We start from the raw sequence: 24,331 nt of genomic DNA on the forward strand, positions 1-24,331 counted from the left end.
ATGAGATTACACCAAGACCCAACCCCCCTGAGAACTCAGCAGATACTGGGGATGTTCAAAGGGTCAGGGAGAGGGAGCCACAGGACCCCTCCCGCAATTGTGGCTCTGAGGGCTTTCAGACAGGGCATTTGGGACCCAGAGTCACTCAGGAACCAGGAAAAGGGAGTCTGTTTCCCTTCTCTCCTTAATTAATTCACTCATTCATTAAGCAAACACTGTAGAACCCCTACTGTGTGCTAGATGGTCTTAGTCTGTTCCAGCTGCCATGACAAAATACCATGGACAGGATGGCTTATTTATTAAATTATTAAAAAATAAATTTCTCTACTATTAAATTCCTCTACTAATTATTAAAAAATAAATTTCTTGGCTGGGCACCGTGGCTCACACCTGTAATCCCAGCACTTTGGGAGGCCGTCAAGGGTGGATCAGGAGGTCAGGAGATTGAGACCATCCTGGCTCACAGGGTGAAACCTCGTCTCTACTAAAAATACAAAAAATTAGCTGGGTGTGGTGGCGGGCGCCTGTAGTCCCAGCTACTCAGGAGGCTGAGGCAGGGGAATGGCGTGAACCCGGGAGGTGGAGCTTGCAGTGAGCCGAGATCGTGCCACTGCACTCCAGCCTGGGGGACATAGCGAGACTGTGTCTCAAAAAAAAAAAAAATAATAATAATAAATTTCTGATTTATTTATTTATTTTGAGACGGAGTCTCGCTCTGTTACCTGGGCTGGAGTGCAGTGGTGCAACCTCGGCTCACCACAACCTCCACCTTCCAGGTTCAAGCGATTCTCCTGCCTCACTCAGCCTCCCGAGTAGCTGGGACTACAGGTGCGCACCACCACGCCCAGCTAATTTTTTGTATTTTTAGTAGACACGGGGTTTCACCGTGTTAGCCAGGATGGTCTTGATCTCCTGACCTTGTGATCTGCCTGCCTCAGCCTCCCAAAGTGCTGGGATTACAGGCATGAGCCACTGCGCCTGCCTTATTTTTATTGTGTGTGTGTGTGTTTCTTTTTTTGTTAAGATGGAGTTTTGCTCTGTCGCCAGGCTGGAGTGCAATGGCACGATCTCGGCTCACTGCAACCTCTGCCTCCTGGGTTCAAGCGATTCTCCTGCCTCAGCCTCCCAAGTAGCTGGGATTACAGGCACCCACCACCATGCCCGGCTAATTTTTGTATTTTCAGTAGAGATGGGGTTTCACCGTATTGGCCAGGGTGGTCTCGAACTCCTGACCTTGTGATCTGCCTGCCTCGGCCTCCCAAAGTGCTGGGATTATAGGCATGAGCCGCTATACCTGGCCTATTTTTTTAATAGATACAGGGTTGTGCCATGTTCCTCGGGCTGGTCTTGAACTCCTGGGCTCAAGTGGTTCACCCACCCCAGCCTCCCAAAGTGCTGGGATTACAGACATGAGCTACCACCCCTGGCCTAACAGAAGTTTATTGCTCACAGTTTTGAAGGCTGGGAAGTCCAAGATCAAGGCCCCAGCAGATTCGGTGGCCAGTGAGGGCCTGCTTCCTCATAGACTCACTCTAGTCTCACATGGCAGAAGGTGGAGAAGCTCTCTGGGGCCTCTTTTATAAGAGCACTAATCCCATTCATGAGGACTCCACCCTTATGACCTAATCACCTTTAAAAGGCCCCCACCTCCTACCACTGTGGGTTAGGATTTCAACATATGAACCGGGGGAAGGGGCACAAACATTCAGACCAAAGCACAGGTGCTGTTTAGTTAGGCACAGGGTGGGGGTTGTGGCGGGGGGAGGTTACAGCAGTAAACAACAGACACAAACCTCTGCTGTCACGGATGTGAGCATTCTAATATGTAAGACAATAAACAAGGTAAATGGGGCCTGGTCTCCACACCTGTAATCCCAACACTTTGGGAGGCCAAGGCCAGAGGATTGCTTGAGCTTAGGAGTTGGAGAATGACCTGGGCAACATAGTGAGACCCCTGTCTGTACAAATATATATATATATATATATTTTAAAATTAGCTGGGCATGTTGGTGCGCACCTGTAGTCCCGGCTATGCAGGAGGCTGAGATGGGAGTCCCTTGAGCCCAGGAAGTCGAGACTGTTGTGAGCTGTGATGATGCCACTGCACTGTAGCCTGGGAGACAGAGCAAGACCATGTCTCTGGATAAATAAATACACAAATTAATAAATAAAAATAAATGAGCTATATACAGATTCACAATTCCAAATTTTTATAGAAGTCTGAAAACCAGGCCAGGCGCAGTTGCTCACACCTGTAATCCCAGCATTTTGGGATGCTGAAGTGGGCGGATCACCTGAGGTCGGGAATTCAAGACCAGCCTGGCCAACATGGTGAAACCCTGTCTCTACTAAAAATACAAAAATTAGCTAGGTGTGGTGACACATGTCTGTAATCCCAGCTACTAGGGAGGCTGAAGCAGGAGAATCGCTTGAACCCGGGAGTTAGAGGTTGCAGTGAGCTGAGATCGCACCACCGCACTCCAGCCTGGGTGACAGAGTGAGACTCTGTCTCAAAAAAGAAAAAGAAGTCTGAAAGCCAAAATCCTTTCATAACTCATTTATGGCAAAACCTAACCTGAACTGACCTGAGATTATATATAGCTTTTATTTATTTCACTTGATGTGAATATTCTTATGTTTTGCTGAAGATAAAGTGATTTGAGGATGTTACTCCTGGTCCCACCAGGGGTATGAAATACATAGTATTTATACCCTATTACTTTTTTAAAATCTGAAAAATCCTGAATTTCCAACTCCAGGATCATGGATTTAGCTAAGGGATCTCTGATATGTTAGATATCGATATGTGATAAGGAGAACACTCAAGCTAAGGAAGCCGATGTGACAAGTGTGGGATAGGGACATGGTTTGCAATTTTTTTAAGAGATAGGGAGGGTCTCGCTGTTTGTTGCTCAGGCTGAGCGACGGGTGGAATGCAGTGGCATGATCATAGTTCACTACAGCCTTAAACTTCTGGGATCCAGCGATCCAGTGATCCTCCCAAGTAGCTGGGACTACAGGCACACACCACCATGCCTGCTAATTTTTTAAATTTTTAGTAAAGACAATGTCTTACTATATTCCCCAGGCTGATCTTCAACTTCAGGGCTCAAGCGATCTTCCCACTTCGGCCTCCCAAAATGCTGGGATGAGCTGCCATGCCTGGGCTGTGGTTTGCAATTTTTAAAAAAGTGATCAAGGAAGTTTTCTCTGAGATGACACTGGGAGGGAGGGAGCCATGCAAATATGTGGTGGGGAGACCTCTAGGCAAAGGGAAGAGCAAGTGCGAAAGCCTTGAGGTGGGAACGTGCCTTCTGTGTTCAGGGAACAGCAAAGTGGCCTGTGTAGTAGTTGGCACAGGGTGAGCAAAGAGGAGACAGAAGACAAGGAGGCTGGGGAGACGGTGGGGAAGTTGAGGAGATGGTGGAGCTGATCATGGGCCACTGGGGGGATGAGATGAAAGCATCAGAGAGCTGATGGCAGAGGAAAGACAGCATCATGAGGCCCCCTGATTGACTGACCAAGGCTCCTGTTTCCAGAGCTTATACACCTGAGACCCGTGGTCTCTCCTGACACACAGCGTCTCCACTGGGGCCAGGAAGAAAGCAAAGCTTCAGCACAACGGACAGCGCCACCACCCAAACCAGCAGGCCCTGTCTGTGATGCTGACGCAGAGCGCTGGCCAACAATGGGAAAAGTGGGGGAAGAATCAGGTCCCATTCAGGAGGGTGCTGACAGCAGCCCTGGCCTTGCACCAACTCCCATACTGGGATAGATGATCTTAGAGAACACAGGCTGGCTTGTACCTGTTTGGGATTGGCCGGGCGTGGTGGCTCACGCCTGTAATCCCAGCACTTTGGGAGGCCAAGCCAGGCGGATCACTTGAGGTCAGGGGTTTGAGACCAGCCTGGCTAACATGGTGAAACACCGTTACTACTAAAAATACAAAAAATTAGCCGAGCGTGGTGGTATGCGCCTGTAATCCCAGCTACTCAGGAGGCTGAGGCAGGAGAATCGCTTGAACCCAGGAGGCGGAGGTTGCAGTGAGCAGAGATCATGCCATTGCGCTCCAGCTTGGGCAACAAAAGCGAAACTCCAGCTCAAAAAAAAAAAAAAAAATGAAAGCCTTCTCAGCTGGGCACAAGTGGCTCACTCCTGTAATCCCAGCACTATGGGAGGTCTAGGTAGGAGGATTGCTTGAACCCAGGAGTTTGAGATCAGCCTAGGCAATGTAGCAAGACCCCGCTCTCTAAAAAGTAAAGCGTTTAGGCCTGGAGCAGTGGCTCACGCCTGTAATCCCAGCACTCAGAGAGGCTGAGGTGGCAGATCACCTGAGGTCAGGAGTTCAAGACCAGATTGGCCAACATAGTGAAACCCCATCTCTACTACAATTACAAAAATTAGCCAGCAGTGGCAGCATGCGCCTGTTATCCCAGCTACTCAGGAGGCTGAGGCAGGAAAATCACTTGAACCCAGGAGGCGGAGGTTGCAGTGAGTCCAGATCGCACCATTGCACTCCAGCCTGGGTGACAGTGCGAGACTCGGTCTCAAAAAATAAAAAAACGACAACAACAACAACAAAAATCAAAAGCCTTCTCAACATGCCCCTGTGGGTCTCACAGCATCTCAAGTTGACTAAAACAGAGCTCTGATTCAGAATGTCACAACACAACTATCCCAGGCACAGAGCTCTCTCCTGTCTCCTCATGACTCGAGTAAAAGCCAACTTTCTCCCAATGCCTCAGGGCCCTTGCACTGAATGAATGCACTGAATGAATTCTCCACCTAGAATGTTCTTCCCCTGCATATTTGCACAGTTCACTCCCTGACCTCTCTCAGGCCTTTTCTCAAATGTCGCCTTCCCAGCCTGACCCAACCACCCTATTCAAAATTGAAAAAACAACTGGCCCTTCCTTCTAACTTCCCTTCCTTGTGCAAATTTCTTTTCTTTTTTTTTTCTTTTGAGATGGAGTCTTGCTCTGTCACCCAGGCTGGAATGCAATGGTGCGACCTCAGCTCATTGCAACCTCCACCTCCCGGGTTCAAGTGATTCTCCTGCCTCAGCCTCCTGAGTAGTTGTGATTACAGGTGCCCCACCCCGCCCAGCTAATTTTTGTATTTTTAGTAGAGATGGGGTTTCACCATGTTGGTCAGGCTGGCCTCAAACTCCCGACATCAGGTGATCTGCCCGCCTCAACCTCCCAAAGTGCTGGGATTACAGGGGTGAGTCGCCGTGCCCGGTCCCTTGTGCAAATGTCTTTTTGCCTATGCTTGTCATGTGCTCACACAGTGTTTCAATTCCTCATGATGCTCAGTGGGTCTTTATAGGTCTCCCTCACTCGGATGTCGCTCCACCAGGACAGAGATTTGATCTGTTGTCTGTTCACTGTGGGGTCTACAGTTACAGAATGGGCCCTGATACATAGTAGATGCTCAATAAATGTTTGTTAAATGAATGAATTTATTGCTTGAGGATGCCAGTAAACTAAGGATAGGCACAGAGTGACCCCAAGCCACCTAGTTCCTACCCTGTAGCCCCAGGTCCAACCCTACCTGCAGGCAGGTATATTCCTCCATGATTCTCCTCTATGGTAAATCTTCTTCTGTCAAGATGGGAAGACAGGCCAGACACAGTGGCTCATGCCTATAATCCTGGCACTCTGGGAGGCCAAGACAGGCGGATCATCTGAGGTCAGGAGTTTGAGACCAGCCTGGCCAACATGGTGAAACCCCGTCTCTACTGAAAGAAATACAAAAGAAAAAAAATAAGCTGGGCGTAGTGGTGTGTACCTGTAATCCAAGCTACCCGGAAGGCTGAGGCAGGAGAATTGCCGGAACCCGGGAGGTAGAGGCTGCAGTGAGCCGAGATCGCGCCACTGCACTCCAACCTGGGTGACAGAGCGAGACTCTGTCTCGAAAAAACAAAACAACACAACAACAATAACAACAAAAACAGATAATCAGTTAAAGAGTGAAATGTGTGCAATTTTGGGCAGGCAGTCAGGGGAAGCCTCTCTGAGTACATGATATTTTGACCAAAGACCTAAAAAGAGTGGAGGGAAAAAAAAGTCGGCTGGGCACGGTGGCTCACACCTGTAATCCCAGCACTTTAGGAGGCCAAGGCGGGCAGATCACCTGAGGTCAGAAGTTTGAGACCAGTCTGACCAACACGGAGAAACCCCGTCTGTACCAAAAATACAAAATCAGCCGGGCATGGTGGCACATGCCTGTAATCCCAGCTACTTGGGAGGCTGAGGCAGGAAAATCACTTGAACCTGGGAGATGGAGGTTGCGATGAGCCAAGATTGCACCATTGCACTCCAGCCTGGGCAACAAGAGCAAAACTCCATCTCAAAAAAAAAAAAAAAAAAAAAAAAAGCCAGAAGGATATCTGGAAGCTGACTGCTACACACACAAGAACATCAAGTGCAAAGGACTTGTGGTGAGGCTGTATTCAGCATGCTCCCATGTATGTAACTGTGCTGGACTCTGTGATGTGGGTGTCACTACTGAGTATTTGTGCATTTTTGTTTGTTTTTGTTGAGATAGGGTCTCGCTCTGTTGCCCAGGCTGGAGTGCAGTGGCACAATCACTGCTCACTGCAGCTTTGACTTCCTTGGGCTCAAGCAATCCTCCTGCCTCAGACTCCCAGGTAGCTGGGACTACAGGTGCACGCCACCACACCTGGCTAAATTTTTTTTTTTTTTTTTTTTTTTTGAGAAAGAGTCTCGCTCTGTCGCCCAGGCTGGAGTGCAGTGTCGCGATCTCGGCTCACTGCAAGCTCCATCTCCCGGGTTCACGCCATTCTTCTGCCTCAGCCTCCCAAGCAGCTGAGACTACAGGCGCCTGCCACCATGCCTGGCTAATTTTTTTTTCTATTTTTAGTAGAGGCTGGGTTTCACCGTGTTAGCCAGGATGGTCTTGATCTCCTGACCTTGTGATCTGCCCGCCTCGGCCTCCCAAAGTGCTGGGATTACAGGCGTGAGCCACCGCGCCCGGCCAACACCTGGCTAATTTTGAAGTATTTTGTAGAGATGGGGGTCTCCCTACATTGCCCAGGCTGGTCTTGAACTCTTGGCCTCAGGCAATCCTCCTGCCTTGGCCTCCCAAAGCACTGGGACTACAGACATAAGCCACCACACCTGGCCTGTTTGTGCATTTGGAGTGTTGAAATGTGAGGTGAATCATGGGTTGTATATCTGCTGGGGGATGGGGGCTGAGGTGGTGTGTTTGACAGCGCAGTGTATCGGTGTGCTTCACTGTGTGTGTCTGTGTGTGTAATGGCAATGTCATAATTGCGTGTTTTGCAAGAGAAAGGGTGTGGGGGATGAATGTGGGACAGAGTTTGTATGGGATGCTTTGTGTCAGGATAGGGCAAGGTTGGAGCATGTGGATGATGGGGATTCTGAAAGTAGAATATATTCAGAGATGCCATGGTGTGTGTGTATGTGTGTGTGTGTGTGTGTGTAGAGGGGTGTGAGGGAGCCCAGCTGTGTGAGTGGGTGTGTTGGGGGATGTCGTGGAGCTGTTTTCTGGTCCCAGAGGGAGAGAGAAAGCCCAGGAAATCTCACTTTCTCCCTGCCCCTGGGTCTCCAGGCAACGGCACCACTTTGGAGTTACCAAGAGACAAGGTTGCCAGGGCAACACAGGCGTGAGTGGCAGCTCTGGGGCGAAGTCTGGGTGAGAAGATCCAGCCAGGGATCACGATCATTCACTTTGTTCCTCCCTTTCTCCCTGTTTCTCATCAATCCCACCTCCCTTCCTTCATTGTCTTAACGAGCACGTATTTGAGAACCTACAAATGTGCTAGGTGCTATTCTGGGTACTGGAGAACAGAAGTGAACAAGACAATGTCCCTGCTGTATCTCTCCTTCAGTCTTCCAGCTCCTGTCTCTTTATCTCTCCTGCTCCCTTCTTTGTCCTGCGGTCCTGCCTTCCCCCCCGTACCACAAAGGCGGCCCCACAGAACCCCTTAGCCAGTGAGGAAGTAAGTTGAGAGGCTTCATCTCACAGACTTTCGGGGATGGCCGTTGATGTTTTGCACACGAGTGTCCACGAGCCTGTGTCCCCAGACACACACTCCGGCCCATACTCAGGTGCACAGAAAGACAAGCACACAGCTCATCCCCTCTCCAAAACTCTCAGTTGTCATTGGATGACATCAGCAAAACCACACACAAATACATGCCGATCACAATACTCCTCTGAGATATCATAAGCCCCATTTTACAGCAGGGCAAACTGAGGCTAGGAGACTTTAAATAATATGTCACTCATTCTGGTCTACTCCTCCAACTCTCAACCCTTATATTTGTCTGATTAGCTGACAATAATAGTATTCGTGCTGGTTCCCCCAGCAGCCTCCCTCAGGGAAGGGTCTTATTTCCCTCGAATGCACCCATTCCTCCGCATAGGTTCTAACCATTTGCCCATTCACCAGAGGAATCGAGTTTTGATGGACAGATTCCTAGACCAATAGACAAACTAAGTGAACTGTACCGATGCGGCCACGGCCTGGGCGGGACTAAGGCTGGGAACGAGCCACCGATTGGTCAGAGCTACGCGGCGAATGGCGGAGACGCTGAGGCGGGTGCTAACCAGGGGCGGTGCGGCCTGGTCCGGGGAGGAGAACACGCCTGCCGCCGGACCGCCTTTGCTGCTGCTCGGTACACCAGGATCTGGAAAAACAGCGCTGCTATTTGCTGCGGCCCTAGAGGCGGCGGGGGAGGGCCAAGGCCCAGTCCTCTTCCTGACACGAAGGCCTCTTCAAAGCATGCCCCGCGGGACCGGAACGACTCTAGACCCAATGCGACTCCAGGTAACCGTGGGGGTGGGAGCAGAGGCGTTCTAGCCAATGGTGGAGTAGATCCGGGATATTGAGTAACAGGTAGACAAGCCAATGGAGAGGACGGTGGAAGGGCGAGCCAGGGCAGCCACGATGGGGCGGAGTCAGACAGGCGGAGTGAGGCGTGGCACCACGCGGAGCTTAGTTAAGATTGAAGTGAGAGCCCATCCAATGATGGGCGGTGTTAGCAAGAGGCGGTGCCCAGAGATTGAAGTCCGGCCCATCAAGGGGCGGGGCTAAGCTTGGGTCCATTCTGAACCTGAGTTGGTTCCTGTTAGTGTCAAGGATGGGGTCAGACCGAGAATGCTGGGGGAGGGTTTTCCGTGGAAAAATTGCGCTAGAGATTTGGCCAAAAACAAACAAGCAAAAATGGCTTGCCCTCAACTAATACTCGGCAGTGATGAGTGCTGGAAAAAGGGGCGAATATAAGCATATTTAACAGCTCTGAGCTGGTTCATCCTGGAACCAAGGAAAGTATGCAAGGAGGCAGGGTTACTTTTAAGGAGTCTGGCTTCCTGTGCTGAATCCGGCCCTTTCCTTCTGTTTCTCCTTCTAGAAGATCCGCTTCCAGTACCCACCCTCAACCCGAGAGCTTTTCCGGCTCCTGTGCTCTGCCCATGAGGCCCCGGGGCCAGCCCCCTCCCTTCTGCTGCTCGACGGCCTAGAAGAGTACCTAGCGGAAGACCCAGAGCCCCAGGAAGCCGCCTACCTCATTGCCTTACTTCTAGACACAGCTGCCCACTTCAGCCACCGGCTTGGGCCTGGCCGGGACTGTGGGCTCATGGTGGCCCTCCAGACCCAGGAGGAGGCAGATAGTGGGGACGTCCTGCACCTGGCACTGCTCCAGCGGTATTTTCCTGCCCAGTGCTGGCTGCAGCCAGATGCACCAGGTCCAGGAGAGCACGGCCTCCGAGCCTGCCTGGAGCCAGGCGGGCTGGGCCCCAGAACAGAGTGGTGGGTGACTTTCCGATCAGATGGAGAAATGATGATCGCTCCGTGGCCCACCCAGGCTGGTGACCCCAGCTCAGGCAAGGATTCAAGCTCTGGAGGCCAGCCCTGAGCTTTGGTGGGTGACTACCTCTCTGTGCTTCAGTTTCCCATGGCTGGAATACTTACCTCAGGGACATATGCAGATCCAAAGACCTAAACAATGTAAAGTGCTTTTTCTCTTTTAAAAGTATAGCATTATCTTGTATATATTTTACCCAATCAATATGTTGTTTATAGTTTCATTGCTTTAAACTTTATAAAAAGAGCTTCAGGCCAGGCGTGGTGGCTCACGCCTGTAATCCCAGCACTTTGGGAGGCTGAGGCGGTCAGATCACCAGAGGTCAGGAGTTGGAGACCAGCCTGCCTAACATGATGAAACCCTGTATCAACTAAAAGTACAAAAAAAATTAGCTGGGTGTGGTGGCAGGTGCCTGTAGTCCCAGCTACTCAGGAGGCTTAGGCAGGAGAATTGCTTGAACCCAGAAGCGGAGGTTGCAGTGAGCCGAGATTGTGCCACTACACTCCAGCCTGGGTGACAAAGCGAGACTCCATCTCAAAAAAAAAAAAAAAAAGTTTGAGACTTCCTTCTTTTTGCACTCAACGTTGTTACTAAGATTCATCTACATTTTTTTTAGTTCATTCCTTTTTCCATATTGCATATAATTCCATGGGTGACTATACCCTGATTTCTTCATCAGATTGCCTTATTTACTGCTGCGAACATTCTTGCACACATGCCCTGGTACGTGTGTGTGTTTTTAGGGGCCGAGACAGGTGGATCACCTGAGGTCAGGAGTTCGAGGTCAGCCCAGCCTACATGGTGAAACCCCGTCTCTACTAAAAATACAAAATTTAGCCAGGCATCGTGGCATGCACCTGTACTCCCAGCTACTTGGGAGGCTGAGACAGGAGAATTGCTTGAACCCGGGAGGCAGAGGTTGCAGTGAGCTGAGATTGAGCCACTGCACTCCAGCCTGGGTGATGGAGACGAGACTCTGTCTCAAAAAAAAAAAAAAAAAAAAAAAAATCAGTCAGGCTTGGTGGTGTACGCCAGTAGTCCCAGCTACTCGAAAAGCTGAGGCAGGAGGATCGCCTGAGCCCAGGAGGTCGAGGCTGCAGCGAACCATGTTTGAGCTACTGGGCTCCAGCCTGTGCAACAGAGTGATACCCTGTCTCAGAAAAAAAAAGTAGTTAAAGCAAAAATCCCATTGAGTTACTTGTTGACACCAAGTGTCATCAGAGTACTTTCTTAGAACATGGCCTGATTCAGAATTACTGTTATTATTATTAGTGGCAGAGACTAGCTAGCAGCCCTTAAACAGCTTTGCTCTTCCTGGGTGTACAGCTAAACTAAGTTTCCTGGCCTTTCATGTGACTGGGGTCATGTGACTGTTTGCAGCCAATGAGGTGTGAGAAGAAGAGAGGAAGCCCATTTCCAGGCCACATCCCTCAAATGGCCCATTGAGGGTCATTGCTGCCCTTTTTCTTCCCTTGCTGACTGGCAGTTTGTAGAATAGGGGATCCATCTAAGTACCCTAAGAGAAGGTAGAGCTACAGACTGGAAGAGTCTGAACCTCTGACTCATCCCATGGATGGCTGCCCATTTGAGCTGAGTTAGGAGAGAGAAATCATTTAATGTGGCAAGCCAGTAAGATTTAAGAGCTGTTTAACATACTATTTTGTTATGTTATGAGTAGCATTCAGATTGCAGATCCAGCTTCTGAATAAGCTCAAGAACTTTAACTTCTACCCCTATGGCCTATGCCCAGGGGAAGATGGGACTTAAAGGGTGTTTGTAGAAATCATGGTAGAAAAACTTACATACATATGTGTATATATATATATAGATAAGAAAAAAACTATACATATTTAAAAATACTGCAAGGTTGTGATTTCCTGAGCAGGATGGATTGGGCAGACAAAATCAGCAATGCCCCTGCTCCTGAGAGAGGCCTCACCATCCCTGTTCAGTAAGTCTTGAGTCTGCACTGGTTCTCTGAGTCATATTGGATCCCTGATCATTTGCAGCCTGGTGTCCTAAGAGCAAGCCACATAGCTGGGGGGCAGAGGCTCAGTGGCTGGGATAAGGCTGTTCTCATAAGGGTTGGAGTAGGGGCCATCGGATAAGCCCCCTTGGGCTCCCTGGGAGTCCCCTGAGCTGTAGTCAGTTGAGATGCCAGAGTCAGATACCACAAGGTACAGGTACTTTAGGTGGGGTGGGGTAGGGGGCAGCTCAGGGCACAGTGTCCATGGACGCAAGAGCTGGGAGCTGGGGTCCAGGATAGTGTACTCAAAGCTGGCAGCAGAGGCTCCCTCTGGGCTGGGCTTCGAGGCCAAAGCAGATGAGCAGGAGGATGCTTCTGAGCCTTCATCCATGGCCACTATGTCCACACTGCCACCAGGCCCTGGGAGGTCGTCACTGGGCGGGTTCCGGGGCAGCAACCATTTGTCCAGCACCAGATAGGTATCCTGGGCATGCTCACTGCCCACTGGCTCCAGCAGGGGGCCCTCATCATCTGTCCCCGGCTCCACTGCCTGCATCGTCTCCCAGCAGCGCTCTGAGAGGACTTCCAGGGAAGCAGGTGGGTCCTCTGTGAAGGGGGTGCAGGGGCTCCACCACAGGCAGCCATCATTCTGGTACAGCCACAGCTGAAGAAATAGCACCAACCTGCTCAGAGAGGCCTGCAGTTTGGCTGCAAGAAGCAGGGAAGCCCAGGCACTGAGGGGACAACCAGGCCACCTACCTGGAAGTTACCCTTGTGGGTGGTGAAGAGGCCTTCAAACTCACTCTCTGGGCTCGGGATGCCAGGCCAGATCTTCTGCTTCAGAGCCCTGTTGAAGCCAATAGAAATAGTTACATAGATATGACTCATTGAATACTCACCAATACCCCCTCCACTCCCAGTCATAGGGGCACAGATACACTTGGTCCCTGTGATCACAATGGAGGCAGAGGAGTACATCAGGGCCGGGGGACAGGGGTTTTGGCTGAAGCATCAGCAAGGCCCTACAAAAGGGTAAATGGAACAGGGTATTGAAGGGTGCATAGGAGTTCAATATACATTGGTCATTCTCCCTTTAATCCTGGCCATGGCCAGGTGCAGTGGTTTACACCAGCACTATAATCCCAGTACTTTAGGAGGCTGAGGTGGGAGGATCACTTGAACCCAGGAGTTCAAGACCAGCCTGGGAAACGTAGTGAGACCCCATTTCTAAAAAAAAAATAAAATAAATAAAAAAACCCAAAACCCTGACCCAGATTTTTCCAGAAGGTCCATGATGTCACTTCATAGATAAATATTATGTTACCTTCTGGGGTAATGAGAGAAGGCATTCAGGATAAAATCCAAGCCGGGCACGGTGGCTCATGCCTATAATCCCAGCACTTTGAGAGGCTGATGTGAGCAGATCACCTGAGGTCAGGAGTTTGAGACCAGCCTGGCCAACATGGTGGAACCCTGTCTCTACTAAAACTACAAAATTAGCCGGGCATGCACGCCTGTAATCTCAGCTACTCAGGCGGTTGAGGCAGGAGAATCGCTTGAACCTGGGAGGCAGAGATTGCAGTGAGCCAAGACTGCTGCACTGCACTCCAGCTTGGGTGACAAGAGTGACTCTGTCTCAAAAAAAAAAAAAAAAAAAAATCCAAACTCCTCCCCACCACCCTGCAGAAGGCCCTGCATTATATGACCCCTGTCACCTCCCTCATCTCAATATCTGCCACACCCCCTTACATACCACTCTAGCCATGTGGCAATTTTTTTTTTTTTTTTGAGACGGAGTTTCACTCTTATTGTCCAGGCTGGAGTGCAATGGCACAATCTCGGCTCACCCGCAACCTCCACCTCCCGGGTTCAAGTGATTCTCCTGCCTCAGCCTCCCGAGTAGCGGGGATTACAGGCATGTACCACCACGCTTGGCTAATTTTGTATTTTTAGTAGAGGTGGGGTTTCTCCATGTTGGTCAGGCTGGTCGGGAACTCCCAACCTCAGGTGATCTGCCTGCCTCGGCATCCCAAAGTGCTGGGATTACAGGCGTGAGCCACCATGCCAGGCCATGCCATGTGGCAATTCTTGAAGCTGGCTGAATGTTCCAATCTCATTCCCACCTCAGGGCCTTTGCACTTGCTGTTTCTTCTCCCCACTTTTCAAGCGGCTGCTTCCTTCCAATCTTCAGGTTTCCACTTTGATGTCACCTCCTCCTGGAGGCCTTCCCTGACCATCCTGTCATGTCACCACATTCTGTTTGTTTCTGTGATATCACTCATTACAATTTATCATCAAATATTTCTTGGGTCCCTTGTTTGTTGACTTGAGATCCACAAGGTCAGGGACTTGTGGTCAGGGTCTAGCTTGTTCTCCATTCTCTCTCCAGTGCCTGGCACATGTTTGGCACTCTGTTTGTATTTTCCAACCAAGTAAATGAACAGGGCCATAAAAGAAGACTAGAAGATTGCTTAGCAGACAAGGCAGGAAGGGCATTCCAGGCAGAGGGAACAGCATGGGCAAAAGCTTGGGGGTGTGAAACCACCTAGTGTGTGCTTGGAATTACAAATACCTCAGAACGGCTAGTCTGATCATAGTGTCTGAGGAGCTTGACCGCAGGGGTGCGGAGGCATTCAGGGGCTTAAATTCTTTCACTAAATCCATCTAGTTGATTTTACAAAGGTGATGACACTGGGGAAAGGAACTAACAAAGGGACCCAAGAAATGGCAGCCCCTGATGTAGAAGGAAAATCAGGTGAAAGTCCCCAAGAGCAGAAAATGTTAACGAAGAGTCTGGGTCTAGTCTGGCATGCATCCCAGCCCTGCCACTGATGTGAATCCTTACTGCGTGACCTTGGGCAAGTGCGTGTCTCTCTCTGAGCCTAGGTTTCCATAGTGAAAGAGAAACGTTGGCGGGGAGGAGTCTGGGCCCAGCGCCCAAATGGGGAGCTCACCGGCGGTGGGAGAGCAGCGCGAGCACGGTCAGCAGCACCAGGATGAGCACGAGGATGAGGGAGAGCGTCAGGATGAGGGGGTCCAGGTCTAAGAGGCGGGGAGGAGGTCAGGGCGGTGGGCTTGCCCCGTGATTCGCCCTGGCTCCTCCTACACCCCCGCCTGGGGCCTCACCGCTAGGCGTCAGCAGCGACACAGGCTCCGACCAGGCGCTCCAGAAGCCGCCGAAGCTCGGCTCAGCCATACGCGCGCGGACGGCGAAGGTGTAGCGCGTCCGGCCCCGCAGGTTGCTCAGCACACACTCGGTGCGACCCTCCAGGATCTCCACCTGGGGGCGGAATCAGGGCGAGGGACGCGTAGCAGACAAAAATAGATCACATGGGGGCGGGCCCTGGTGGAACTGAGCCAATCAGGGGAAAGGAAAACGGTGCCCTAGAATTGCAATGGGACCAATAAGAGTAGGGGGAGGAGCCCAAGAAAGCTCAGGGCCAATCAGAGAGAGATTCTCTGATACCAAGGGGCGGGACCCGGGCAATTTAATAACTGGGCTAGCACTCGTAGAGGGACCCCGGCGCTAAAGGGGTCTAGGGTTACGGGCCGGAGGGAGAAGAAGTTGGGGTTCAGCAGGCTTGCGAGGACATTAGGAAAGGGGGCGTGTCTGTGGGCGTGGAACGGTCTTCAGCACCAGGGTAATGGGATGTGGGATGTTACGGACCGGCCCTGAAAGCGGCACCGGGCGCGACCTCGAGAGGCGTGGCTGGGCCGTAGTCAGTAGAGCTTTGGGGGCTGGGCCGTAGGGGCTGGCCTCACCCTCTGTACGCTCCCTGCGCCTTTGCCGGCCGAGACGTCCACTTCGTAGCGGATGTGGGACGTCATGGGTGTCTCAGGCGGCGGGAGCCAGCGCAACACTACGTGGCCGCTCTCGTCAGCCAACCGCGCCACCAGCCCCACGGGGGCGTCCAGGAGCACTGCAGGCATGGGGGTTGGTCAGGTGGGCGAGGACTGAGACCCTCTCCTCCGACCACTCCTCCATTCCCAGAGCACTTACCTACTTCATTGATGTGGATGACACGGTGATATCGCGGAGCGCCGGAGGCTGCGGTGACGCGCAACTCTAGGGGCACGAAGCTCGATGTGTCGGCTGTAGGCAGCGAACACCAGAAGCGCACCGCACCACGAGCCGTGGGAGCCTGGTGCAGGCGACACAGCTTCCATGGCTCATCCCTATGCGCCCAGGGAAGGGAGCAGGTTGGGAGGGGGGACCGGGGAGTCGGCATTGCCCGGCCTGTGGGGGGCAGTGTGTATGTATGACACAAGGTCTAGCCTTGTGTGTGTGTGTGACAAGGTCTTCCTTCGTCGCCCAGGCTGGAGTGCAGTGGCGCGATCATGGCTCACTGCAGCCTCAAATTCTGGGGCTTAAGGGATCCTCCCACCTCAGCTTCCCAAGTAGTTGAGACCACAGGCTCGCGCCACGCCTGGCTTTTTTTTTTTTTTTTTTTTTTTTTGAGACGGAGTTTCGCTCTTGTTGCCCAGGCTGGAGTGCAATGGCGCTACCTCGGCTCACCGCAACCTCCGCCTCCCGGGTTCAAGCGATTCTCCTGCCTCAGCCTCCCTAGTAGCTGGGATCACAGGCATGCGCCACCACGCCCGGCTAATTTTGTATTTTTAGTAGAGATAGAGTTTCTCCATGTTGGCCAGGCTGGTCTCAAACTCCCGACCTCAGGTGATCCGCCCGCCTCAGCCTCCCAAAGTGCTGGGATTACAGGCGTGAGCCACCGCGCCCGGTCTAATTTTTTTTTTAAGAGACGGGGATCTCGCTGTGTTGCCCAGGCTGGTCTTGAACTCCTGGGCTCAAGCGGTTCTTCCGCCTCGACCTTCCAAAGAGTTGGGATTACAGGCATGAGCCACTGCTGGCCTCCTTTTGGATACTACCTCGAGAAGGAGTCCCAGCCCCGACGTAGTAACGCCTTACCCTCGATTTGGAGGCGTTGTTATCCCAGCCTGATGTTTGGGGTCGCGTTCCAGCGGTGATCGCGGGAGTGTTCGCGCCCCGGCCCATAGAGGGCGTGCCAGCCCTGGACCCGCAGGTTTCCCTCCAGTGACCACGACTGGAGGCGCCGTCGGGCCTCAAACAGCAGGGGACATACGAGGCTACGACCTCCAGGGAGCTGTGCCCCACCCCCTCCCTCCGCCCGTGGAGGCGCCCGCCGGATCGGACTCACTCGAGCTGGTAGGAGAAGCTGTAGTTGCCCGGGCCCACCCCAGCGCTCGCCGCTTCCTCCCAGAAACACACCAAGTCCTCCAACCGCTCGGTGAAGCACAGAAGCTCTTCGGGCCCCCGGGCCGCCAGCAAGGCCGCTGGGGAGGGGCGACAAAGGAAGGGCATGGGGGTCTGAGCTCTATCCTCGGGAGACAGCCCCCTCCTCTTCCCTCCCGCAGCCTGGGCGGACCCGATAAGAAAAAAGCCCCGCCCTGCCATCCTCCCAAGCGGGGCCCTTGGAGGGGTCCGCAGAGGTGGTGCCCCCCTAATTCCCAGGGGCAAGTTGCTCGCCTTACTGTCCCCCGCCGTCACCACTGGCGCACACCTGCCCACCCAGCGGCCAGCTGAGCTGGGCGCGGCGTTCAAGACCTCGAGCTCGGGACTGCCAGCCCCGCCCCAGCCTAGGACACGCGCGCGGCTGGGGGTGTGTGCGGAGAGGCGGGCCCCCTATCGGCCCCGGCAGGCTCCCCGCCAACCGATAGCGCCAACCGTGCCCCCCGCCTCCCTCCCTCCACCGGGCCGGGCAAGTGATCTGGCGCCCTCACACAAACCGTGTTTACAGTAGCCTGTGGCTTGGCCCCTCTAACTCGGACCCGGGCTTTACCCTCCCTCCCCTAGGGAGGGTCGGCTTGGCCCCCACCCCCCAGGGACCTTAGCACCAAGTCAGCCCCCTTAGGATTTAGCATGTCCCAGACTCGCTGAAAAGGTAAAACGGAAACCTTAAGCCCACTCTAGCTCTTGCCCGGGACGCGATCAGGAGTCTTGGAACCTAACATACCCCACCCCGCCCCCCACCCATCCAGGACCCAGTTTAAGGGTTCAGATGCCAGCTTGGCCCCCAGGACCCGGTCAGGAAGTCCGGAAACAGGCATGGCCCCCAGGACCTAGGCTGGGAGTTCAGGCCCCAGCATGGTCCTGCAGGCTCCAGCGTAGGGGTCCACACGCAGCTCATCCTTACCTTTGCTCTCGAACTTGGGGTCCGGGAGGTTAGGCGGGGGCGCCCAGGCGGCCCCAGCGAGCAGGAGACAAAGGGAGCCGACCTGGGGCCAGAGGGACGCCCCGAGGTGGTCCATGATACAGCCCCCGCCACGGGGAGCCCAGGGCTCCTGCCCCTCCGTCCCCCGCCCCTGGCACAGTCCACAGCTGGGTCAGCAGCTGCCTCCGCCGGACGCAGCTGACCAGGCCCTTCCCGACCAGGCGCCTCTAAGTGGCAGATCCCCGAGGGGGCGGGGCCAGCACTCAGCCTGGGTAGAGATAAGTGCCTGGCGGGAGGAGGCAGGGGCCCTTCCCGAGCCCAGAGGCCGCTTGGGGGCAGGGGAGGGAGTTGGGCCGCAACAGCTCCCGTTCTGGCTTCAGACACACGTTTTTTTTGCCTCTGTGGCCCTGGACAGGTGACTTACCTTACCTGAGCTTCAGACTTCTCATCTGTAAAATCTAGCCTGGCACATTGCGAACATTCCAAAAAATGTATCTACTGATTTTATCGCAGAAATCAGCATCTCTTCCCAGCCTGGAAATAAATAAAAATTATTTTCTCTCTCTCTCTGTCTCTCCTTCTTTCCTTCCTTTCTTTCTTCCTTCCTTCCTTCCCTCCTTCCTTCCTTCCTTCCTTCCTTCCTTCCTTCCTTCCTTCCTTCCTTCCTTCCTTCCTTCCTTCCCTCCTTCCCTCTCTCTCTGTCTCAGTCAGGGTGTTGCTCTGTCACCCAGGCTGGAGTGCAGTGGCACAATCATAGCTCACTGCAGCCTCTGGACTGAAGCAATCTTCCCACCGCACCTGGCTAATTTTTAAAATTCTTTGTAGAGATGGGATCCCACTATGTTGTCCAGGCTGGTCTTGAAATCCTGGACTTAAGCAATCCTCCAGCCTCCATCTCCCAATGTGCTGGGAACACCAGCACGAGCCACTGAAGCCGGCCAATAATAATCCTTGCAACGACCAGCAGTTGAGTGTTTGCACAGTGCTAGGCCATGCTCCTGGGCAGTATGCATAATATGTGAGATTTTCATTTATGAATTTTTGGGAAAAAAATTTTTACCACCCACATTTTTATTCTCTTGGGCTGGGCCGGGTGGCTCACGCCTATAATCCCAGCAGTTTGGGAGGCTGACGTGGGCAAATCACTTGAGGTCAGGAGTTTGAGACCAGCCTGGCCAACATGGTGAAATCCCATCTCTACTAAAAATACAAAAATTAGCCAGGTGTGGTGGCGTGTGCCTGTAATCCCAGCTACTCAGGAGGCTGAGGCATGAGAACTGCTTCAATCTGGGAGATGAAGATTGCAGTGAGCCAAGATCATGCCACTGCAACTCCAGCCTGGGCACCAGAGTGAGACTCCATCTCAAAAAATAATAATAATTGGCTGGGCGCAGTGGCTCATACCTGTAATCCCAACACTTTGGGAGGCCGAGACAGGCGGATCATGAGGTCAGGAGTTCGAGACCAGCCTGGGCAACATGGCGAAACCACGTCTCTACTAAAAATACAAAAATTAGCCAGGCGTAGGCCGGGCGCAGTGGCTCACGCCTGTAATCCCAGCCCTTTGGGAGGCCGAGGTGGGCAGATCATGAGGTCAAGAGATCAAGACCATCCTGGCCAACATGGTAAAACCCCATCTCTACCAAAAATACAAAAATTAGCTGGGCGTGGTGCTGCATGCCTGTAATCCCAGCTACTTGGGAGGCTGCAGGAGAATCACTTGAACCCAGGAGCCGGAGGTTTCAGTGAGCCGATATTGTGCCACTGCACTCCAGCCTGGTGACAGAGTGGGACTCTGTCTCAAAAAGAAAAAAATATATATTCGAGCGTGGTGGTGGGTGCCTGTAATCCCAGCTACTCAGGAGGCTGAGGCAGGAGAATTGCTTGAAACCAGAAGGCAGAGGTTGCAGTGAGCTGAGATCGCACCATTGCACTCCAGGCTGTGCAACAAGATTGAAACTCTGTCTCAAAAAAATAAATAAATAGTCCGTGCACAGTGGCTCATGCCTGTAATCCCAGCACTTTGGGAGGCCGAGGTGGGTGGATCACAAGGTCAGGAGATCGAGACCATGCTGGCTAACACAGTGAAACCCTCTTTACTAAAAATAGAAAAAATTAGCCGGGCATGGTGGCGGGTGCCTGTAGTCCCAGCTACTCGGGAGGCTGAGGCAGGAGAATGGTGTGAACCCAGGGGGTGGAGCTTGCAGTGAGCCAAGATCGTGCCACTGCACTCCAGCCTGGGCAACAGAGCGAGACTCCGTCTCAAAAAAATAAATAAATAAATAAATAAATAAATAAAAATAAATAAATAAAAATAAAATAAAATAGCAATACTCCTACCCTGTTGCTATTAAGCAGGTGGGTTTTTTTGTTTTTGTTTGTAGCCAATGTGCTTATTGTCACCTGACATGTATTTGATGTTTTGTTATTGATTCGCTGCCCTTACTATTCCATGAAAGCAGGTTTTTTTTTTTTTTTTTTTTTTTTTTAGATGGTGTCTTGCTCTGTCGCCCAGGTTGGAGTGCAATGGCACAACCTTGGCTCACTGCAGCCTTCGCCTCCTGGATTCAAGCGATTCTCCTTCCTCAGCCTCCAGAGTAGTTGGGACTACAGGTGTGTGCCACCACACCCAGCTAATTTTTGTAGTTTTAGTTGAAACGGGGTTTTGCTGTGTTGGCCAGGCTTGTCTTGAGCTCCTGACCTCAAGTGATCCCCCCGCCTCAGCCTCCCAAAGTGCTGGGATTACTGGCATGAGTCACTGAGCCCAGCCAGGGATTTATTTATTTATTTTATTTTATTTATTTATTTTTTTGTGGAGTCTCGCTCTTGTTGCCCAGGCTGCAGTACAATGGCATGATCTTGGTTTACTGCAACCTCCGCCTCCTGGGTTCAACTGATTCTCCTACCTCTGCCTCCCGGGTAGCTGGGATTACAGGCACCCGCCACCACGCCCGGCTATTTTTTTGTATTTTTAGCAGAGACGGGGTTTCGCCATGTTGGCCAGGCTGGTCTCGAACTCCTGACTTTGTGACCCGCCCGCCTTGGCCTCCCAAAGTGCTGGGATTACAGGCATGAGCCACCGCGCCCAGCCTCAGGCAGGGATTTTTTTTTACCCTTTTGTTCTTTGCTGTATCCCTAGCATATAGAACAGGGCCTGGCGCACAGTAGAAGCTCAAGAAATATTTTGTGGAGTAAAAGATTAGAGATGTAGAGAAAATCAAGCTGAGAGAGGTAGAGAAACAGCTGATCTCGTGTTAGCCACTGGGTACAACTGTGCCTGCACAACCCTGCGCTTTTAAAAAACGGAAGTCAACGCAAATCTCTTCCTCAGGAAATTGATATTTAGACTGTGCATGTATGCGAGAGGGAGGTGGAATAAACAAGACGGACACCTGTTTCAAAATTTGGTCACAATAAATTGTTATGAATGGCAAACCGGCCCCAGAGTTAAATGCATGTTTTCTGGAGTTGGATCAACATTTGAACAGCACCCACTTACCATGGGACCTTGAGTAAGTTACTTAACCCTCCCTTGCCTGAAGCCTGGCTGACATGGTGAGACCTTGTCTCTATAAAACACGTTTTTTTTTTTGTTGTTGTTGTTTGTTTTTTGTTTTTTTAAGTAAGCCAGATGAGGTGGCACCCGTCTGTGGTCCTAGCTACTCGGGAGGCTGAGGTGGGAGGATCACTTAAGCCCAGAAGGTGGAGGCTGCAGTGAACCATGTTCATGCCGCTGCAGTCCAGCCTGGGTGACAGAGTGAGATCCCGTCTCTACAAAACATTGTTTGTTTGTTTGTTTGTTTGAGAGACGGAGTCTTTTTCTGTCGCCTAAGCTGGAGCGCAATGGCGCCATCTCGGCTCACTGCAACCTCTGTTTCCCGGGTTCAAGCGATTCTTCTGCCTCAGCTTCCCAAGTAGCTGGGACTACAGATGTGTGCCACCATGCCCAGCTAATTTTTGTATTTTTTTTAGTAGAGACGGGGTTTTGCTATATGTTGGCCAGGCTGGTCTCGAACTCCTGACCTCAGGTGATGCGCCTGCCTTGGCCTCCCAAAGCGTTGGAGTGTTGGGATTACAGGTGTGAGCCACCACGCCCAGCCAACTTTTTTTTTTTTTGAGACGGAGTCTCGCTCAGCTGCCCAGGCTGGAGTGCAGTGGTATGACCTCAGCTCACTGGAACCACCATCTCCCGGGCTCAAGTGATTCTCCCATCTCAGCATCCTGAGTAGCTGGGATTATAGGCACCCGCCATGGCTAATTTTTGTATTTTAGTAGAGATAGGGTTTCACCATGTTGGCCAGGCTGGTCTTGAACTTCTGACCTCAGGTGATCCACCCGCCTCAGCCTCCCAAAGTGCCAGGATTACAGGCGTGAGCCATTGCACCCGGCCAACTTTGTTTTTAAGTTAGCCAGGTGAGGTGGTATGCATCTGTGGTGTCAGCTACTCAGGGGGCTGAAGTGGGACGATTAATTGAGCCCAGGAGGTGGAGGCTACAGTGAACCATGTTGACACCACGGCACTCCAGCCTGGGTGACAGAGTGAGACCCCATCTCAAAAAAAAAAAAAAAAAAAAAAAAAAATAGTGGATGATAAGTGTCTCTTCCGGCCCAGACATGGTGGCTCTTGCCTGTAATTCCAGCACTTTGGAAGGCCGAGGCAGGGGAATCAATTGAGGATAGTAGTCTGAGACCAGCCTGGGCAACATAACAAGACCCTGCAAAAAAGACCTCTACAAAAAAGAAGAAAAATTAGCCTGGTGTGGTGGTATGTGCCGGTAGTCCCAGCTACTCAGGAGGTTGAGTAGGATCACCTGAGTCCAGGAGTTCGAGGCTGCCATGAGCTATGATCGCACCACTGCACTCCAGTCTGGTTACAGAGCAAGACACTGTCTCTAAAAATAAATAAATAAATAAATAAATAAAATGTATAAAGTGAAAATAATGTCTACTCCATAGAGCTATGGTAAGGATGAAATTAGATTGTGTCAAGTTCTTTTTTTTTTCTTTTTTTTGAGATGGAGTTTCGCTCTTGTCGCCCAGGCTGGAGTGCAATGGCACAATCTTGGCTCACTGCAACCTCCGCCTCCCAGGTTCAAGCGATTGTCCTGCCTCAGCCTCCCGAGTAGCTGGGATTACAGGCATGTACCACCACACTCAGCTAATTTTGCATTTTTAGTAGAGACGGGTTTCTCCATGTTGAGGCTGGTCTCGAACTCCTGACCTCAGGTGATCCGCCCGCCTCGGCCTCCCAAAGTGTTGGGATTACAGGCGTGAGCCACCGCGGCTGGCCCCTGTGTCAAGTTCTTAAAACAGTATCTTGACATACAATAAGCATTCAGTAAGTATAGCAATTTGCTTAAACTAGTTCCAGAAGGATGCTGAACTAACATCCAAATGATCTTAAGAGGCTGGGTGCGGTGGCTCATGCCTGTAATCCCAACACTTTGGGATTTGGGAGACAGAGGAAAAAAATACCCATTTGGGCAAAAAATATCCAAATTGTCTTAAGGTCTTTCTTTTCTTTTTCTTTTCTTTTTTCTTTTTCTTTTTCTTTTTTTTTTTTTTTTGAGACAAAGTCTTTCTTTGTCACCCAGGCTGGAGTACAGTGGTGCAATCTCGGCTCACTGCAACCTCCGACTCCCGGGTTCAAGCGATTCTGTCCTGCCTCAGTCTCCTGAGTAGCTGGGATTACAGGCGTGCGCCACCACACCTGGCTAATTTTTGTATTTTTAGTAGTGATGGGGTTTCACCATGTTGGTCAGGCTGGTCTCGAACTCCTGACCTCATGATCCACCTGACTCGGCCTCCCAAAGCGCTGGGATTACAGGCATAAGCCACTGTGCTTGGCCGGTCTTAAGGTCTTAATACTCACAGAAGACCAAAATTTTTAAAAAAGCCTGTAAAGGAGCGGCCAGGCACAGTGGCTCACGCCTGTAATCCCAGCATTTTGGGAGGCCAAGGCAGGTGGATCATGAGGCCAGGAGTTCGAGACCAGCCTGACCAAAATGGTGAAACCCTGTCTCTACTAAAAATACAAAAATTAGCCAGGCTTGGTGGCACGCGCCTGTTATCCTACCTACTCAAGAGGCTGAGACAGGAGAATCGCTTGAACCGGGGAGGCGGAGGTTGCAGTAAGCCAAGGTCTCGCCATTGCACTCCAGCCTGGGCGACAAAGCAAGACTCTGTCTCAAAAAAAAAAAAAAAAAAGCATGTTGCGTGCTAGTAATTGGTCTTTCATCAGACCTTATATGATACTTACATTTCTGTATGTCTACTCCCAACCCACATAATTCCTGGGCATTCCTCATTATTGCTCCAGGGAT

The 24,331-nt window shown here is 51.7% G+C and overlaps 2 protein-coding genes and 1 long non-coding RNA gene across 3 annotated transcripts; 1 reads left to right on the forward strand and 2 right to left on the reverse strand.

The window, feature by feature from the left end:
- Positions 1-1,727: 1,727 nt before the first annotated feature.
- LOC129528895 (uncharacterized) lies at positions 1,728-8,609 on the reverse strand. The gene is made up of 3 exons (XR_008674168.2): positions 8,500-8,609; positions 5,554-5,740; positions 1,728-2,139 (listed from the first exon to the last, which is right to left on the reverse strand). It is a non-coding gene; the product is annotated as an uncharacterized lncRNA (long non-coding RNA).
- SWSAP1 (SWIM-type zinc finger 7 associated protein 1) lies at positions 8,014-10,496 on the forward strand. Its single transcript, XM_004060030.5, has 2 exons — positions 8,014-8,818; positions 9,402-10,496. Exons 1-2 carry the CDS (start codon positions 8,570-8,572, stop codon positions 9,903-9,905), a joined length of 753 nt encoding a protein of 250 aa, XP_004060078.3. The 5' UTR covers positions 8,014-8,569; the 3' UTR covers positions 9,906-10,496.
- Positions 10,497-11,449: 953 nt separating this feature from the next.
- Positions 11,450-18,396, reverse strand: EPOR (erythropoietin receptor). Its single transcript, XM_004060038.5, has 8 exons — positions 17,991-18,396; positions 16,995-17,130; positions 15,821-15,996; positions 15,583-15,740; positions 14,947-15,100; positions 14,775-14,862; positions 12,580-12,667; positions 11,450-12,484 (listed from the first exon to the last, which is right to left on the reverse strand). Exons 1-8 carry the CDS (start codon positions 18,103-18,105, stop codon positions 11,873-11,875), a joined length of 1,527 nt encoding a protein of 508 aa, XP_004060086.2. The 5' UTR covers positions 18,106-18,396; the 3' UTR covers positions 11,450-11,872.
- Between the last annotated feature and the right edge of the window lie 5,935 nt (positions 18,397-24,331).

The sequence above is a fragment of the Gorilla gorilla genome, chromosome 20, assembly GCF_029281585.2.
Source record: "Gorilla gorilla gorilla isolate KB3781 chromosome 20, NHGRI_mGorGor1-v2.1_pri, whole genome shotgun sequence".
NCBI lineage: Eukaryota > Metazoa > Chordata > Mammalia > Primates > Hominidae > Gorilla > Gorilla gorilla.

What these genes read in the sequence shown, in the direction of transcription:
- SWSAP1 (XM_004060030.5), top strand. Translation starts at nt 8,570, where the DNA reads ATGGCGGAGACGCTGAGGCGGGTGCTAACCAGGGGCGGTGCGGCCTGG. An exon ending in TAGACCCAATGCGACTCCAG is followed by an intron (nt 8,819 to 9,401) that starts GTAACCGTGGGG and finishes TTCTCCTTCTAG; the next exon opens with AAGATCCGCTTCCAGTACCC.
- EPOR (XM_004060038.5), bottom strand. Translation starts at nt 18,105, where the DNA reads ATGGACCACCTCGGGGCGTCCCTCTGGCCCCAGGTCGGCTCCCTTTGT. An exon ending in CCCCAAGTTCGAGAGCAAAG is followed by an intron (nt 17,131 to 17,990) that starts GTAAGGATGAGC and finishes GCCCCTCCCCAG; the next exon opens with CGGCCTTGCTGGCGGCCCGG. An exon ending in GCGCAGGGAGCGTACAGAGG is followed by an intron (nt 15,101 to 15,582) that starts GTGAGGCCAGCC and finishes TTCCGCCCCCAG; the next exon opens with GTGGAGATCCTGGAGGGTCG.